The sequence below is a fragment of the Bombina bombina genome, chromosome 7, assembly GCF_027579735.1.
Source record: "Bombina bombina isolate aBomBom1 chromosome 7, aBomBom1.pri, whole genome shotgun sequence".
In the NCBI taxonomy this organism is placed as follows: Eukaryota; Metazoa; Chordata; class Amphibia; order Anura; family Bombinatoridae; genus Bombina; species Bombina bombina.
This window is the reverse complement of record NC_069505.1, coordinates 130,285,591-130,302,784: the sequence shown is the minus strand read 5'-3', so window position 1 is coordinate 130,302,784 and position 17,194 is coordinate 130,285,591. Positions and strand designations below refer to the sequence as shown.

Here is a 17,194-nt window from a genome sequence, read left to right as displayed (position 1 = left end):
CGGTCCTGATAGATGCCTTGACAGCACCTTGGACCTTCAGGATGGCTTATGTGTTTCCACCCTTCCCGATGCTTCCTCGTTTGATTGCCAGGATCAAACAGGAGAAAGCATCAGTGATTCTAATAGCGCCTGCGTGGCCACGCAGGACCTGGTATGCAGATCTAGTGGACATGTCATCCTGTCCACCTTGGTCTCTGCCTCTGAGACAGGACCTTCTAATTCAGGGTCCTTTCAAACATCAAAATCTAATTTCTCTGAAGCTGACTGCATGGAAATTGAACGCTTAATTTTATCAAAGCGTGGATTTTCGGAGCCAGTAATTTATACCTTAATACAGGCTAGGAAACCTGTTACCAGGAAAATTTACCATAAGATATGGCGTAAATACTTACACTGGTGCGAATCCAAGGGTTACTCATGGAGTAAGGTTAGGATTCCTAGGATATTGTCTTTTCTACAAGAAGGTTTAGAAAAGGGTTTATCTGCTAGTTCGTTAAAGGGACAGATCTCAGCTCTGTCCATCCTTTTACACAAGCGTCTGTCAGAAGTTCCAGACGTTCAGGCTTTTTGTCAGGCTTTGGCCAGGATTAAGCCTGTGTTTAAAACTGTTGCTCCGCCGTGGAGCTTAAACTTAGTTCTTAACGTTTTACAGGGTGTTCCGTTTGAACCCCTTCACTCCATTGATATCAAGCTGTTATCTTGGAAAGTTCTGTTTTTAATGGCTATTTCCTCGGCTCGTAGAGTCTCTGAATTATCAGCCTTACATTGTGATTCTCCGTATCTGATTTTTCATTCAGATAAGGTAGTTCTGCGTACTAAACCTGGGTTCTTACCTAAGGTAGTCACTAACAAGAATATCAATCAAGAGATTGTTGTTCCATCATTGTGTCCTAACCCTTCTTCAAAGAAGGAACGACTTCTGCACAATCTAGATGTAGTCCGTGCCCTGAAATTTTATTTACAGGCAACTAAAGATTTTCGACAAACTTCTTCCCTGTTTGTCGTTTATTCTGGACAGAGGAGAGGTCAAAAAGCATCTGCTACCTCTCTATCCTTTTGGCTTCGTAGCATAATACGCTTAGCCTATGAGACTGCTGGACAGCAACCTCCTGAAAGGATTACAGCTCATTCTACTAGAGCTGTGGCTTCCACTTGGGCCTTTAAGAACGAGGCCTCTGTTGAACAGATTTGCAAGGCTGCAACTTGGTCTTCTCTTCATACTTTTTCCAAATTTTACAAATTTGACACTTTTGCTTCTTCGGAGGCTGTTTTTGGGAGAAAGGTTCTTCAGGCAGTGGTTCCTTCCGTATAGAGATCCTGCCTGTCCCTCCCGTCATCCGTGTACTTAGCTTAAGTATTGGTATCCCATAAGTAATGATGACCCGTGGACTGACTACACTTAACAGGAGAAAACATAATTTATGCTTACCTGATAAATTCCTTTCTCCTGTAGTGTAGTCAGTCCACGGCCCGCCCTGTTTTTTAAGGCAGGTCTAAATTTTTAAATTATACTCCAGTCACCACTGCACCCTATAGTTTCTCCTTTCTCGTTTGGTTCTCGGTCGAATGACTGGGTGTGACGTAGAGGGGAGGAGCTATATAGCAGCTCTGCTTGGGTGATCCTCTTGCACTTCCTGTTGGGGAGGAGTTAATATCCCATAAGTAATGATGACCCGTGGACTGACTACACTACAGGAGAAAGGAATTTATCAGGTAAGCATAAATTATGTTTTTTAACCTTCAATTTGAAAATGAAATCTCATGAATATGCATGAACAAAACGTAAATACAGAGTAAAAGCCAGATAAAAGTAAAATGTATTATTTTTTATTTAAATGGCAAGAAAACAATATTTAAGTGTTAGAAGTGTAAATTTAGCTCCACCATTAACCTCTACAGTCAATGGGTGGCAGACACAGTGTGTACATATTTTAAGAGCGAACCTATCACATCAAACAACAACAATACAAAGAAAGGTCCAACTCAGGGGTTCTGATACAGAAACCAAATATTGCACAGGCAGGGATTTGTGAGGAAAGCAAGGGAAGGATGGGGGGCAGACAGTCCATATCCCCCGAGCACCCTGAGAAACCGAAAACACCACAATAAAAACAGTGTGCAACACTCTGTGTACTTTAAGGTCTCCTTAAGTCAGACAACCAAGTGGGCTGGAGGACCTAAATTAATACTATAGCTCTCAGTCGAGTTCAGAACATTGCAAAACTTCTACTAATCAGCAGGTAGAGCTAGAAATCTACCTAGAAGGTCAAGTGAAGTCATACCTGCTAGAAATGTGCTAGGTGCCAAAGCATGATACTACTGATAACCTCAAACATTTGTTTCACAAATCATTCTACCTAACATGAAACCTACTTTAAGGTCTCTCTTTCTGTGCACCCAGCAGTAGTGGCACGCCACAGAAACACTAGAAGCAAAATCCTTATTAATAATTACTCCTGCCAGGTAAGTTGCTAAAGGAACATAAATCTTAAAAATGAAACACATATGAATGTACAGGTTAGAGAGCGGGCAGTGGCATATTTTATTGGAAGTGATGCTATATATGCTCTCTGAGCAGGGCTGTGAATACAGGTGCATGGGGCATATGCATATATGCTTTGTGCACATTAATAACATACAATCAATAATTGTATTGCAAAATCCTTTTTTTTTTTAAACTGAAATGTATTTATGTGCATTTGAATTTTGAGTTTTATGCTCCTTTAACTTGGATGCCTTAGACAGCTACAATATAGCACAGAATTGAGCTGCATCCTTGTGTAGCATCCAATGGATGAATTGGTTTTACGTAAAAAACCACAAATAGCTGTCCAGTGCCTCGCACAAGTAAGCGACTGCACCTGCAACACGACATCAATGCAATGTGTGTCAGAGATGCAAATCACTTGCAAAATAGTAAATCATTTGTAAATGCACTTAGTTCTGCATACTGCAGGCATATTGCTTACTATGCTACATTGCTGCACATATTAAGGACACATGCTGACCTTTACAAATTGCTTTCACAATAGCAGCAAACACAGCTGCCCAGCACATTACATACCCCTCTGGGGCAAGAAATCACTCTGCAGTGTTACTTGAAATGATGATGAGGGCAGAGTTCAATTAACCTCTACAGTTAAAATAGAAGAATAAAAGTCTAGATTGTCGAGCAATAGGGTTTGTTTTCTTTAAAAGCCGATAAAAACAAGGTTTCTAGATGACCATAAACGGAGAAAGCTCAGAGATAAAAAAAAAGAAGGTAAAAGGAATATAAAAAGTCAAAAGAAATTTAACAAAAATATGCAATAAGTTAAAATAAACAGATCCACAAGTACAACTGTAGCAAACTATCTCAGTAATAAGAATTGTAAACCTTTATATAAAAATAGGAATAACTGCAACACAAGTAATTGATTGCACAAGATGATTGAAATGGACCATTGTTATAATTAATATCAACTTGCCAAGATGGTCAACATGACCCAATGTGTTGTCGATACTAAATTCACCAATTTATCATCTAAATGCCAGGAAAAAAAAACACTTTTCAGGAATAAGACTGGAAAGATCCTTAGTTGATTTTCAACATCCTTTCCAAATTCCTATTAGGAAATGATCGTGGCTATCAATGCAACTAATTCACAGATCCCAAATAATAGTAGTAGACAGGAACATGAGAGTTAAATGCAAACATTGTAATCAAGAGACTTCTCTGCAGTGTAAGTGCAGAGTTAAAGGTGCATATGTATATATACACACAGACATCGATATCTACATATCACAATCCTCATGAGACTGATAGAAAATGTTTTTTTGCACTGCAAATTCAACAGCAACTATTACAAACAAAAACTGGATAATGTGATCACTCAGAAAATGTAAACTCAACCCCTGTACAGTAACAGCACAGAGGCTTAACGGCCTGAGGGATCTGTGAGTAAAAGGAACAAGCACATAACGAATCCTGCACCTTGAAAAGCAAATTCGGTATCTGTTCCCAGCTTCAGGTTTGGTGAGGTGTGTATGTATGCGGGAGGCAAATTAGACAGACACAAAACAAACATAAAATAAAGCTGACAAAATGTGAGAATTGCACAGTGAGAAGGTCAACAAGGTAGGGTTGTAGGGGTTATTTCAAATATATTATTTTCTACCCTAGTGAGACCATTGGAGGATTAAGTAGTTAAGATAGAGGATAAAGTATTTTCTCAGAGATGGGATTGCTATTTGTAATAAGGCTTTGAAGCTGGAAAGGAAAAAAGTGCAGTCCTTCAGTTAGAAGATCGGGAAGTCCAAGATTTTGTGTAGGGAGGTGCAAGTCTCTTTGTGTTGTGCAGATTATCTCCTCTATTGCTCTGTCTCGTCAAACCGCTGTCTCCTGATCTTCTCTCTGGATCATTTGGTAGTGCTGCCTATTTTCCAGATATGCAGCCAATTCTGGGTCTTTGGCCTTCTCTGCTCGGTTTTTTGGGGTATCACCCTGAAATAAATAAGACAGCTGTTTAAAAGTAATAGAAATATTTTTGCTATCTATATTTCTGTCTGTCTATAAGGGAATGTCTGGGGGTGGTGGGTTTAGATGTCTATTTTGTTTTATTTATATAATTTTTTTTTCTTGATTAATCAAGTTCATTTTGCTTAATGTATTTGATTTCTTTTTTGAATAACTGTGAGAATGCTTTGAATATTGTGTATTGATTGGTGGTGTTCTATAGTGGAAAGCCCGGTCTGTGTATCTTATTTTATATGTCCCTACTGAAGTGTAGTCTTTGAGGAGAGGTGCTATATATATATATGGAACACCCCCCAGATGATTCCCTTTAATATAGAACATCATAAGAATGAAGTAAATATGAAAATATAAGCAAACTGTATTTTTTTTTAAATTTTAAATAGTTTTTCTATCTGAATATTAGTGGGTGTAATATATCTGTGTGTGTGTGTAACATGTAATTTGGTGTGATAAAGGGATGTATTGCTCTTTATCTTTTTTATTTGTGGCATTGAGTAAACCCTTAAAGTTATTATTCATGTAATATATTTGACATTTACACATTTAAAATAATTTGTTACTTAAAAAACTATTAAAGTGAAGGTAAACTTTCACGAATGAGTGCCCAGTTTCTTAAAAATACTATTAAAAACAGGGGCTCTGTCATTCATAAATGTTTACATTTCACCAGCTTTGTTAAAATACTTACCTTTTCTTCTTGCAAGCCAGAGAAGCGATTCCCCCGCTCGTCTCTTCATACATCAGCAATGACGAATCCGTCTTCCTCCAATCACAGAGCAAACATTGCCTGAGGCCACGCCGTGATTGAAGGAAGCCAGATTTTCCATTGCTGACGTATGAAAGAGATGAGCGGCGGGCGGAATCGCTGCTCCGGCTTGCTTGAATAAAAGGTAAGTATTTTAACAAAACCGCTGAAATGTAAACTTTCATGAATGAAAGTGCCCCTGTTTTTATTATTATTTTTAAAAACCGGGCACTCATTTGTGAAACTTTACATTCATTTAAGTAAAAGTTGCTTTAACATTAACTGAAACAAATACTGCAGTATTGGTATTGTGCTTTCTACTACACCTTATTGGCTAACGAGGACACCTGCCTCTGCTTCACTGATGCAGAGGGACAGACCTCTGCAAGTATAACAAGAAACTTCTAGTTTATTAATGACAAGAACATGATTATTAAAAAAATAAAACACTGAATGCATTATGCATTGCCCTTCAGGGACACTAAAGTCAAAATGAACCTTTCATGATCCAGACAGAGCATACAATTTAAAAAAAATCCAGTATAGTTCCATTATCAAATTGCACAGTCTTTTAATATACACACTTTCTGAGGCACCAGAAACTACTAAGCATGTGAAGAGTTTGCAATGTCTACATATATAAGTCTGTGATTCATTGATAGCTGCCACATGATCCCCTTTTATTAAAGACTTAAAAAATCCACAGCAACGTTTCGGGGGTGATCCCCTTAGTCATGATGGATTTTTAAAGTCTTTAATAAAAGTACTTTAAGTTTACTGGTGCTGTGGATATTTGCTCTTTTTAGGGATTTTTTAGGGACTTTTTAGGGATTTGGCAGTTCCCCTGTTGTCACGAGCACCTATATATTCAGTTGTTGCTGTACCACTCCATGGACAAGTATCAGGAACGAAGTAGACCATGAAATAATAAATTGCTGTGTCATGATCTTATGGGATTGATGCACCCAATTTTTTTCACGATTCAGATAGAGCATGCAATTTTAAGCAACTTTCTAATTTACTCCTATTATCAAATTTTATTCGTTCTCTTGCTATCTTTATTTGAAAATAGAAAAAAATGTAAGCTTAGCACCTGGGTTGCGCTTACTGATTGGTGGCTAAATGTAGCCACCAATCAGCAAGCGCTATGCAGGGTTCTGAACCAAAATTGAGCCGGCCCATTTTTGGTTCAGTACCCTAGAGAGAGCTTGCTGATTGGTGGCTGCATTTAGCCACCAATCAGCAAGCGCTACCCAGGAGCTGAAACAAAGATGGGCTGGCTAGTAAGCTTTACATTCATGTTTTTCCAAATAAAGATACCAAGAGAACGAAGAGCAATTGATAATAGGAGTAAATTAGAAAGTTGCTTAAAATTGCATGGTCTATCTGAATCATGAAAAAAAAAATGGGTTTAGTATCCCTTTAAGAACCAAAGGAAAATGTTAGGGTGTGAGGGAATTAGCTCTGCAGTGTGACAGGATCCGTGAGAATAAAAGGTGACATAATACACACAGAGAGAAGCGCTCTCTCAGGAACAAACAACCGGCTCAATAACGTGTTAGCTTGTTCTATGGCGATTTACCACCTGGGTGCAGCTTCTTATTAGCCCAGTAATGATTTTAACAGAGTAGAACATTCCTGTAGTATAACAGTCTGATCCACCTATTAAGGTCAGTCCAGCGCTGAAATAGCTGTCAATTCCTCTCTGAACAAGGAACACGGCAACCCCAGAGAATTAAGGTGAACTGTTAGAAAGTCCAGGAACCAGGAAGGTCTGAGCCACACTATCAGGATGTAAGAGACTAGAAAAGACTAAAGGGTAAGAACAGCAGCTTCATTAGATACTCTAACAAAAAGAAAAGATAGCGGCCCTGGGGATGAAAAGACTGTTGGATTGTACAGCTTATGTCTGATCTGTGCATGATGACATATTTAACCCCTTAATGACCACAGCACTTTTCCATTTTCTGTCCGTTTGGGACCAAGGCTATTTTTACATTTTTGAGGTGTTTGTGTTTAGCTGTAATTTTCCTCTTACTCATTTACTGTACCCACACATATTATATACCGTTTTTCTCGCCATTAAATGGACGTTCTAAAGATACCATTATTTTCATCATATCTTATAATTTACTATAAAAAAAATTATAAAATATGAGGAAAAAATGGAAAAAAACACACTTTTTCTAACTTTGACCCCCAAAATCTGTTACACATCTACAACCACAAAAAAACACACATGCTAAATAGTTTCTAAATTTTGTCCTGAATTTAGAAATACCCAATGTTAACATGTTCTTTGCTTTTTTTGTAAACTATAGGGCCATAAATACAAGTAGCACTTTGCTATTTCCAAACCATTTCTTTTCAAAATTAGCGCTAGTTACATTAGAACACTGATATCTTTCAGGAATCTCTGAATATCCATTGACATGTATATATTTTTTTTTAGTAGACAACCCAAAGTATTGATCTAGGCCCATTTTGGTATATTTCATGCCACCATTTCACCGCCAAATGCAATCAAATACAAAAAATCGTTCACTTTTCACAAATTTTTTCACAAACTTTTGGTTTCTAACTTAAATTATTTACAAACAGCTTGTGCAATTATGGCATAAATTGTTGTAAATTCTTATCTGGGATCCCCTTTGTTCAGAAATAGCAGACATATATGACTTTGGCGTTGCTTTTTGGTAATTAGAAGGCCGCTAAATGCCACTGCGCACCACACGTGTATTATGCCCAGCAGTGAAGGGGTTAATTAGGGAGCATGTAGGGAGCTTTTTGGGATAGTTTTAGCTTTAGTGTAGTCTAGTAGACAACCCCAAGTATTGATCTAGGCCAATTTTAGTATATTTTATGCCACCATTTCACCGCCAAATGCAATCAAATTAAAAAAAAAGTTAAATTTTTCTCAATTTTAGGTTTCTCACTAAAATTATTTACAAACAGCTTGTGCAATTATGGCACAAATGGTTGTAAATGCTTCTCTGGGATCCCCTTTGTTCAGAAATAGCAGACATATATGGCTTTGGCATTGCTTTTTGGTAATTAGAAGGCCTCTAAATGCCGCTGCGCATCACACGTGTATTATGGCTAGCAGTGAAGGGGTTAATTATGTAGCTTGTAGGGAGCTTGCAGGGTTAATTTTATCTTTAGTGTAGAGCTCAGCCTCCCACCTGAAACATCAGACCCCCTGATCCCTCCCAAACAGCTCTCTTCCCTCCCCCACCCCACAATTGTCCCCGCCATCTTAAGTACTGGCAGAAACTCTGCCAGTACTAAAATAAAAGGTATTTGGCCATTTTTTTAAAAAAAAAAAAAGCATATTTACATATGCTGATGTGTATGATCCCCCCTTAGACCCCAACCTCACTGATCCCCCACCTAACAGCTCTCTAACCCTTCCCCTCTGCCTTAATGGGCGCCATCTTGGGTACTGGCAGCTGTCTGCCAGTACCCAGTTTTGCAAAAAAAGTGCCATTTTATTAAAAAAAAAGCAATTTTCTGTAGTGTAGCTTTCCCCCCCACCAAGACCAACCCCCCACCCCTTCCAGATCCCTGAGATTATATTTTTTCAAGTTTAAACTTCATTTTTTTTTAATACTTTTTACTAAGTTTTTCTGTAGTGTAGCGGTTCCCACCCGCTCCCGCCCCGTGCACGCACCCGCCCTCCAACCCCCGTGCACGCGCGCGCTCCCGTGCGCGCCCCCGTGGGTCCCGCCCCCCTCCACTCCATACACAACATCGATGGCCGCCCACCCGCCTCCCACGTAAGCTCCCACCCACCAACGATACCGGCCAACGATGTCCGGTGCAGAGAGGGCCACAGAGTGGCTCTCTCTGCATCGGATGGCCAAGCGGGGTTATTGCAGGATGCCTCCATATCGAGGCATCACTGCAATAACCGGAAAGCAGCTGGAAGCGAGCAGGATCGCTTCCAGCTGCTTTCCAGACCAAGGACGTACGCCACACGTCCTCGGTCATTAAGTGTATTTTTTTAGAGGACGTGTGGCGTACGTCCTTGGTCGTTAAGGGGTTAAAGTAAATGTAAAGTTTAATGAATAAGCGCCCAGTAACTAAAAGTAATCTTAAAAACAGGAGCCCTTTCATTCATTAAACTTTACAATGATGCTTATTTTTTAAAATAGTTACCTTTGTGTTATGGTAAATAGAACGCTGATCCTCCGCCCTAAGCTCCTGCTTTCATTAGCAGATCGATGATGAACCCGGCTTCCTCCAATCATTGTGTGCTCCCTTTGGCATCCAGCTCATGAGGCACACAACAATTAGAGGAAGCCGGATAGTCATCGATATGTGAATGAAAGTAGGATCGGCGTTATGTTTACCAGAACTCAAAGGTAAGTATTTTAAAAAATAAGCGACATTGAAAAGTTTAATGAATGAAAGTGCCCCTGTTTTTAAGATTAATTTTAGTTACTTATTCACTAAACTTTACAATCACTTTAAAGGGACATAAAACCCAAAATTGAAACACACACGAATGTCATTTTGAATAGCAGCATTTTTTTGCAATAAATATGTATTAGCAAAAATGCTTCTAGTAAATACTGTTTTAGTAATAGCTGCTGTCATTCAGTGAGATGCCTCTGGTATATATTGATTAACAATGATGTAAACTCATCACTGTCACAATATATGGTCTCTGACCAGGTGCAGTAAGTAAATGCAGGTGCATGGGGCATATGTAGATAGTACAAGCTACCACTGAAACAGTGATTATTATAATAAGTACTTTTACTTATACACAAGTAACTATTAGTAGAAGCACTTTTACTAGTGATATTTCTTTACAAAAAGGGAATACATTCATGTGCATTTCAATTATGAGTTTTATGTCCCTTTAAATATCTTAACAAACCTAGGGTATATACATGCCATTATTTTATGGTTGGAGAGAGTTCAGTAAAATTATTGGACTGCTATGTTTTGCAGGCTACACTATTAAAGGGGCAGTAAACCTACAAAATAATGTTATATAATTCTGCACAAAGCTCTGCGGAATCAGTTGGCGCTCTACAAATAACCGATAATAATAATAATTATATAACATTATCTTAGCGCCAAGTATATACAACAAAGTGTTCCTGAGTCTTTTTACTATGAAGTTGAGTTTTGTGGAACGCCGCTCCTGGCTCTACTGATTAAGAGCAGGTCTGTTTTTTTCTTAAGTGCATTGCGGGCACGCTGTCTGGTTACATTAAAATGCGCCATTAAAATGAATGTAGCTCGCTCCCGCTAATTATATAACATTATTTTGTAGGTTTACTGCCCATTTATATACAATAGAATATTATAATTAACAATTGCATAATAAAAAGACAATGCAATAAAAACTTACTCTGAATATCACAAAAGCAGCAGATTTTTGCCAGCCCCCCCCCTTGTACCATGTGACAGACATCAACCAATCACAGACTAGTTTATGTATACCCTGTGAGCTTGTGCACATGCTCAGTAGGAGCTGGTGCGTCAAAAAATGTGCATATAATAAGTGCAAAATGTGATAATGGAATTACATTTGAAAACTTCTTAAAATGGTGTGCTCTTTCTGAATCACTGAAGTTTAAATTAGACTGTGTCCCTTTAACCAAGACCCTGAGCTATCAGTACAAGTGTATACAGAATGCACATTAAAACCTCCAGCTGCAGAAGAGTGGGGCAGTTTAGGAGGGGGGTCTATTGCCTGCAGCTGTCTAGAATTCTTTAGCTTCTGTCCCTCTCTCACAACACTTCCGCTTGCTCATGCGGCCCCCTCCTCATCTGCCTCACACCCCTGGCATTCCCACCAATCACCACTGTATCAGCAGCTGTCACATCTCAGGTGGGGGCAGAGAGAGTGAGAGCTACTGGAAGGGAGAGGTGTGTCCGTGTTACACTAAGCTGAATGATAAAGATTTAAACATATGGACTCTCGGATGCCCTAGGTCACAACATCTTGTAGAAACATATATTTAAAGATAACAATCAATAGACCCACCACTCTTCCCTTTCATCAAACCCCCAGGCATAAGGAATTCTGTCTTAAACTTACACAGGTTTTATTTGTAAGAACATAAAAGTGCTAAACGAGAATGCTGACAACGTGTTATTATTATTGCACTATTGATTACATAGATATGAGTTCATATCCAATAAAGGGGTTAAACACATAGTAAAAGTCAGCCCTGAATAGCAATGCACTGCTGGGACCTACCTGAAAAACATAATTTATGCTTACCTGATAAATTTATTTCTCTTGTAGTGTATTCAGTCCACGGGTCATCATTACTTATGGGAATATATTCCCTTCCCAACAGGAAGTTGCAAGAGGATCACCCAAGCAGAGCTGCTATATAGCTCCTCCCCTCACATGTCATATTCAGTCATTCGACCGAAACTAGACGAGAAAGGAGAAACTATAGGGTGCAGTGGTGACTGGAGTATTAATTAAAATTTAGAACTGCCTTAAAAAGACAGGGCGGGCCGTGGACTGAATACACTACAAGAGAAATAAATTTATCAAGCATAAATTATGTTTTCTCTTGTTAAGTGTATTCAGTCCACGAGTCATCATTACTTATGGGATACCAATACCAAAGCTAAAGTACACGGATGATGGGAGGGACAAGGCAGGAACATAAACGGAAGGAACCACTGCCTGTAGAACCTTTCTCCCAAAAACAGCCTCCGAAGAAGCAAAAGTGTCAAATTTGTAAAATTTTGAAAAGGTGTGAAGCGAAGACCAAGTCGCCGCCTTGCAAATCTGTTCAACAGAGGCCTCATTCTTAAAGGCCCAGGTGGAAGCCACAGCTCTAGTGGAATGAGCTGTAATTCTTTCAGGGGGCTGCTGTCCAGCGGTCTCATAGGCTAAACGTATTACGCTACGAAGCCAAAAGGAGAGAGAGGTTGCCGAAGCTTTTTGACCTCTCCTCTGTCCAGAGTAAACGACAAACAGGGAAGAAGTTTGACGAAAATCTTTAGTTGCCTGTAAATAGAATTTCAGGGCACGGACTACGTCCAGATTATGCAAAAGTCGTTCCTTCGAAGAAGGATTAGGACATAATGAAGGAACAACAATCTCTTGATTGATATTCCTGTTAGAAACTACCTTAGGTAAAAACCCAGGTTTAGTACGTAGAACTACCTTGTCTGAATGGAAAATCAGGTAAGGAGAATCACAATGTAAGGCAGATAACTCCGAGACTCTTCGAGCCGATGAAATAGCCATCAAAAACAGAACTTTCCAAGATAAAAGTTTAATATCAATGGAATGAAGGGGTTCAAACGGAACTCCTTGAAGAACTTTAAGAACCAAATTTAAGCTCCACGGGGGAGCAACAGTCTTAAACATAGGCTTAATCCTAGCCAAAGCCTGACAAAAAGCCTGGACGTCTGGAACTTCTGCCAGACGCTTGTGCAAAAGAATAGACAGAGCAGAGATCTGTCCCTTTAACGAACTAGCTGATAAGCCCTTTTCCAAACCCTCTTGGAGAAAGGACAATATCCTAGGAATCCTAACCTTACTCCATGAGTAACTCTTGGATTCGCACCAATACAGGTATTTACGCCATATCTTATGGTAGATTTTCCTGGTAACAGGCTTTCGTGCCTGTATTAAGGTATCAATAACTGACTCGGAGAAGCCACGCTTTGATAGGATGAAGCGTTCAATCTCCATGCAGTCAGTCTCAGAGAAATTAGATTTGGATGATTGAAAGGACCTTGCATTAGAAGGTCTTGCCTCAGAGGTAGAGTCCATGGTGGACAGGACGACATGTCCACTAGGTCTGCATACCAGGTCCTGCGTGGCCACGCAGGCGCTATCAGAATCACCGATGCTCTCTCCTGTTTGATCTTGGCAATCAGTCGAGGGAGCAGAGGAAACGGTGGAAACACATAAGCCAGGTTGAAGACCCAAGGGGCTGCCAGAGCATCTATCAGCGCCGCTCCCGGGTCCCTGGACCTGGATCCGTAACAAGGAAGCTTGGCGTTCTGGCGAGACGCCATGAGATCCAGTTCTGGTTTGCCCCAACGATGGACCAGTTGAGCAAACACCTCCGGATGGAGTTCCCACTCCCCCGGATGAAAAGTCTGACGACTTAGAAAATCCGCCTCCCAGTTCTCCACGCCTGGGATGTGGATCGCTGACAAGTGGCAAGAGTGAGACTCTGCCCAGTGAATTATCTTTGAGACTTCTAACATCGCTAGGGAACTCCTGGTTCCCCCTTGATGGTTGATGTAAGCCACAGTCGTGATGTTGTCCGACTGAAATCTGATGAACCTCAGTGTTGCTAACTGAGGCCAAGCTAGAAGAGCAATGAATATTGCTCTTAACTCCAGAATATTTATTGGAAGGAGTTTCTCCTCCTGATCCCTGAGCCTTCAGGGAGTTCCAGACTGCGCCCCAGCCTAGAAGACTGGCATCTGTTGTTACAATCGTCCAATCTGGCCTGCGAAAGGTCATGCCCTTGGACAGATGGACCCGAGATAACCACCAGAGAAGAGAATCTCTGGTCTCTTGATCCAGATTTAGTAGGGGGGATAAATCTGAGTAATCCCCATTCCACTGGCCTAACATGCACAATTGCAGCGGTCTGAGATGCAGGCGCGCAAATGGCACTATGTCCATTGCCTCTACCATTAAGCCGATTACTTCCATGCACTGAGCTACTGACGGGCGTGGAATGGAATGAAGGACACGGCAAGCATTTAGAAGTTTTGATAACCTGGCCTCCGTCAGGTAAATTTTCATTTCTACAGAATCTATCAGAGTCCCTAGGAAGGAGACTCTTGTGAGAGGTGACAGAGAACTCTTTTCCACGTTCACCTTCCACCCATGCGACCTCAGAAAAGCCAGAACTATCTCTGTATGAGATTTGGCAATTTGAAAGCTTGACGCCTGTATCAGGATGTCGTCTAGATACGGAGCTACCGCTATACCTGGTCTTAGAACTGCCAGAAGTGAGCCCAGAACCTTTGTAAAGATTCTCGGGGTCGTGGCCAACCCGAAGGGGAGAGCTACAAATTGGTAATGCCTGTCTAGAAAGGCAAATCTTAGGAACCGATGATGATCTTTGTGAATCGGTATGTGAAGGTAGGCATCCTTTAAGTCCACTGTGGTCATGTACTGACCTTCTTGGATCATGGGTAGGATGGTCCGAATAGTTTCCATTTTGAATGATGGAACTCTTAGGAATTTGTTTAAGATCTTTAGGTCCAAAATTGGTCTGAAGGTACCCTCTTTCTTGGGGACCACAAACAGATTTGAATAAAATCCCTGTCCTTGTTCCGTCCGCGGAACTGGGTGGATCACCCCCATTACTAGGAGGTCTTGTACGCAGCGTAGGAATGCCTCTTTCTTTATCTGGTTTTCTGATAACCTCGAAAGATGAAATCTCCCTTGAGGAGGAGAAGCCTTGAAGTCCAGAAGATATCCCTGAGATATGATCTCCAACGCCCAGGGATCCTGGACATCTCTTGCCCACGCCTGGGCGAAGAGAGAAAGTCTGCCCCCCACTAGATCCGTTTCCGGATAGGGGGCCAACCCTTCATGCTGTCTTAGAGGCAGTAGCAGGTTTTCTGGCCTGCTTGCCCTTGTTCCAGGACTGGTTAGTTTTCCAGGCCTGTCTGTAACGAGCAACGGTTCCTTCCTGTTTTGGGGCGGAGGAAGTTGACGTTGCTCCTGCCTTGAAATTTCGAAAAGCACGAAAATTAGACTGTTTGGCCTTTGATTTGGCCTTGTCCTGAGGTAGAGTATGACCCTTACCTCCAGTAATGTCAGCGATAATCTCTTTCAAGCCGGGCCCGAATAAGGTCTGCCCCTTGAAAGGAATATTAAGCAATTTAGATTTAGAAGTCACATCAGCTGACCAGGATTTAAGCCATAACGCTCTGCGCGCCTGGATGGCAAATCCGGAGTTCTTAGCCGTTAGTTTGGTTAAGTGTACAATGGCATCAGAAACAAATGCGTTAGCTAGCTTAAGTGCTTTAAGCTTGTCCATAATTTCATCCAATGGAGCTGAGTGAATGGCCTCTTCCAGAGACTCAAACCAGAATGCCGCAGCAGCAGTGACAGGCGCAATGCATGCAAGGGGCTGTAAGATAAAACCTTGTTGAACAAACATTTTCTTAAGGTAACCTTCCAATTTTTTATCCATTGGATCCGAAAAAGCACAACTATCTTCCACCGGGATAGTGGTACGCTTAGCTAAGGTAGAAACTGCTCCCTCCACCTTAGGGACCGTCTGCCATAAGTTCTGTGTAGTGGCGTCTATTGGAAACATTTTTCTAAATATAGGAGGAGGGGAAAAAGACACACCAAGTCTATCCCACTCCTTGCTAATAATTTCTGTAAGCCTTTTAGGTATAGGAAAAACATCAGTACACACCGGTACTGCATAGTATCTGTCCAGCCTACATAACTTCTCTGGAATAGCAACTGTGTTACAGTCATTCAGAGCCGCTAAAACCTCCCCTAGCAATACACGGAGGTTCTCAAACAAATTTAAAATTAGAAATTTCTGAATCCGGTTTCCCTGGATCAGATCCGTCACCTACAGAGTGAAGCTCTCCGTCCTCATGTTCTGCAAACTGTGACGCAGTATCGGACATGGCTCTTGTAGCACCAGCGCGCTCTATTCTTACCCCAGAGCAATCGCGCTTGCCTCTTAATTCTGGCAATTTAGATAATACTTCTGTCAGGGTATTATTCATAATAGTAGCCATGTCTTGTAAAGTGATTTGTATGGACGCCCCTGATTCGTTAGGCGCCACAATATCACGCGCCTCCTGAGCGGGAGGCGAAGGTACTGACACGTGAGGAGAGTTAGTCGTTAGTTCCCCCTCGTTGTCTGGTGATAATTCCTTTATAGATAAAGACTGACCTTTATTATTTAAAGTGAAATCAATACATTTAGTACACGTTTCTGTGGGGCTCCACACTGGCCTTTAAACATAGTGAACAGAGAGACTCATCTGTGTCAGACATGTTTAAACAGACTAGCAATAAAACTAGCAGACTTGGAAAACACTGTAAATAATTTTACAAGCAATAAAGAAAAACGCTACTGTGCCTTTAAGAAGCACCAAAACTGTCACCGTTGAAATAACAATGAACCAAATCAGTTATAGCAACAACATTTTCACAGTAAATGTATTAAGTTAGCAGAGCATTGCACCCACTTGCAAATTGATGAATAACCCCTTAATAACCAAAACGGTTTTCTATAAGCAGTATAGAAAAAAACGTTTTTTAATACAGTCCAAACACCACTGTCACAGGTCTGCTGTGACTGATTACCTCCCTCAAAATGACTTTTGAAGTCCCTTAAGCTCTCTGGAGACGACCTGGTTCATGCAGGAAGAAGCAGGAAGATTAAGACTAAATTTTTACTGCATCAAAAAAGCGCTAAAATAGGCCCCTCCTACTCAATATTACAACATAGGGAGTTTCAGTTAACTGTTTCTATGCAGAAAAAAAACGGTCAGCCATGTGGAAAAATTTTTTGCCCCAATAAGTTTTTATCACCAAAGTACCTCACAAAAGATTAAACATGCCAGTAAAATAGTTTTAAACCTCCTTTTGTTAAGAAGTATAAATTTCTATTGATAAGCCTGATACCAGTCCTCCTACTGCATTTAAGGCTTATAACATCACTTCAGTATTAATAGCATTTTCTCAGTCAAGTTCCATTCCTCAGAAAATTACTTTACTGTGTATATTTAAATCAGCCTGTTAACAGTCGCTTTCACTGTAATAAAGGCTTTACTTACATTACATTGGTATCAGCAGTATTTTCTTAGTCAATTCCATTCCTTAGAAAAATAATTTACTGCACATACCTCATTTGCAGGATTCCCCGCACGCTATTCCCTTTCTGAAAGTTACCCCACTCCTCAGAATGTGCGAGAACAGCCCCGTGGATCTT

General features: G+C 40.6%; 1 protein-coding gene across 4 annotated transcripts in view; it reads right to left on the bottom strand.

Moving 5' to 3' along the window:
• Positions 1 to 1,805: 1,805 nt before the first annotated feature.
• DGKZ (diacylglycerol kinase zeta) overlaps positions 1,806 to 17,194 on the bottom strand; it is an 821,282-nt gene continuing 805,893 nt past the window's right edge. For all 4 annotated transcript variants that reach the window (XM_053720300.1, XM_053720299.1, XM_053720298.1 and 1 more), the window contains one exon: positions 1,806 to 4,483. In XM_053720300.1, the coding sequence (XP_053576275.1) occupies positions 4,367 to 4,483 (117 nt within the window). In that variant the 3' untranslated portion in view covers positions 1,806 to 4,366. The remainder of the gene's footprint in view (positions 4,484 to 17,194) is intronic.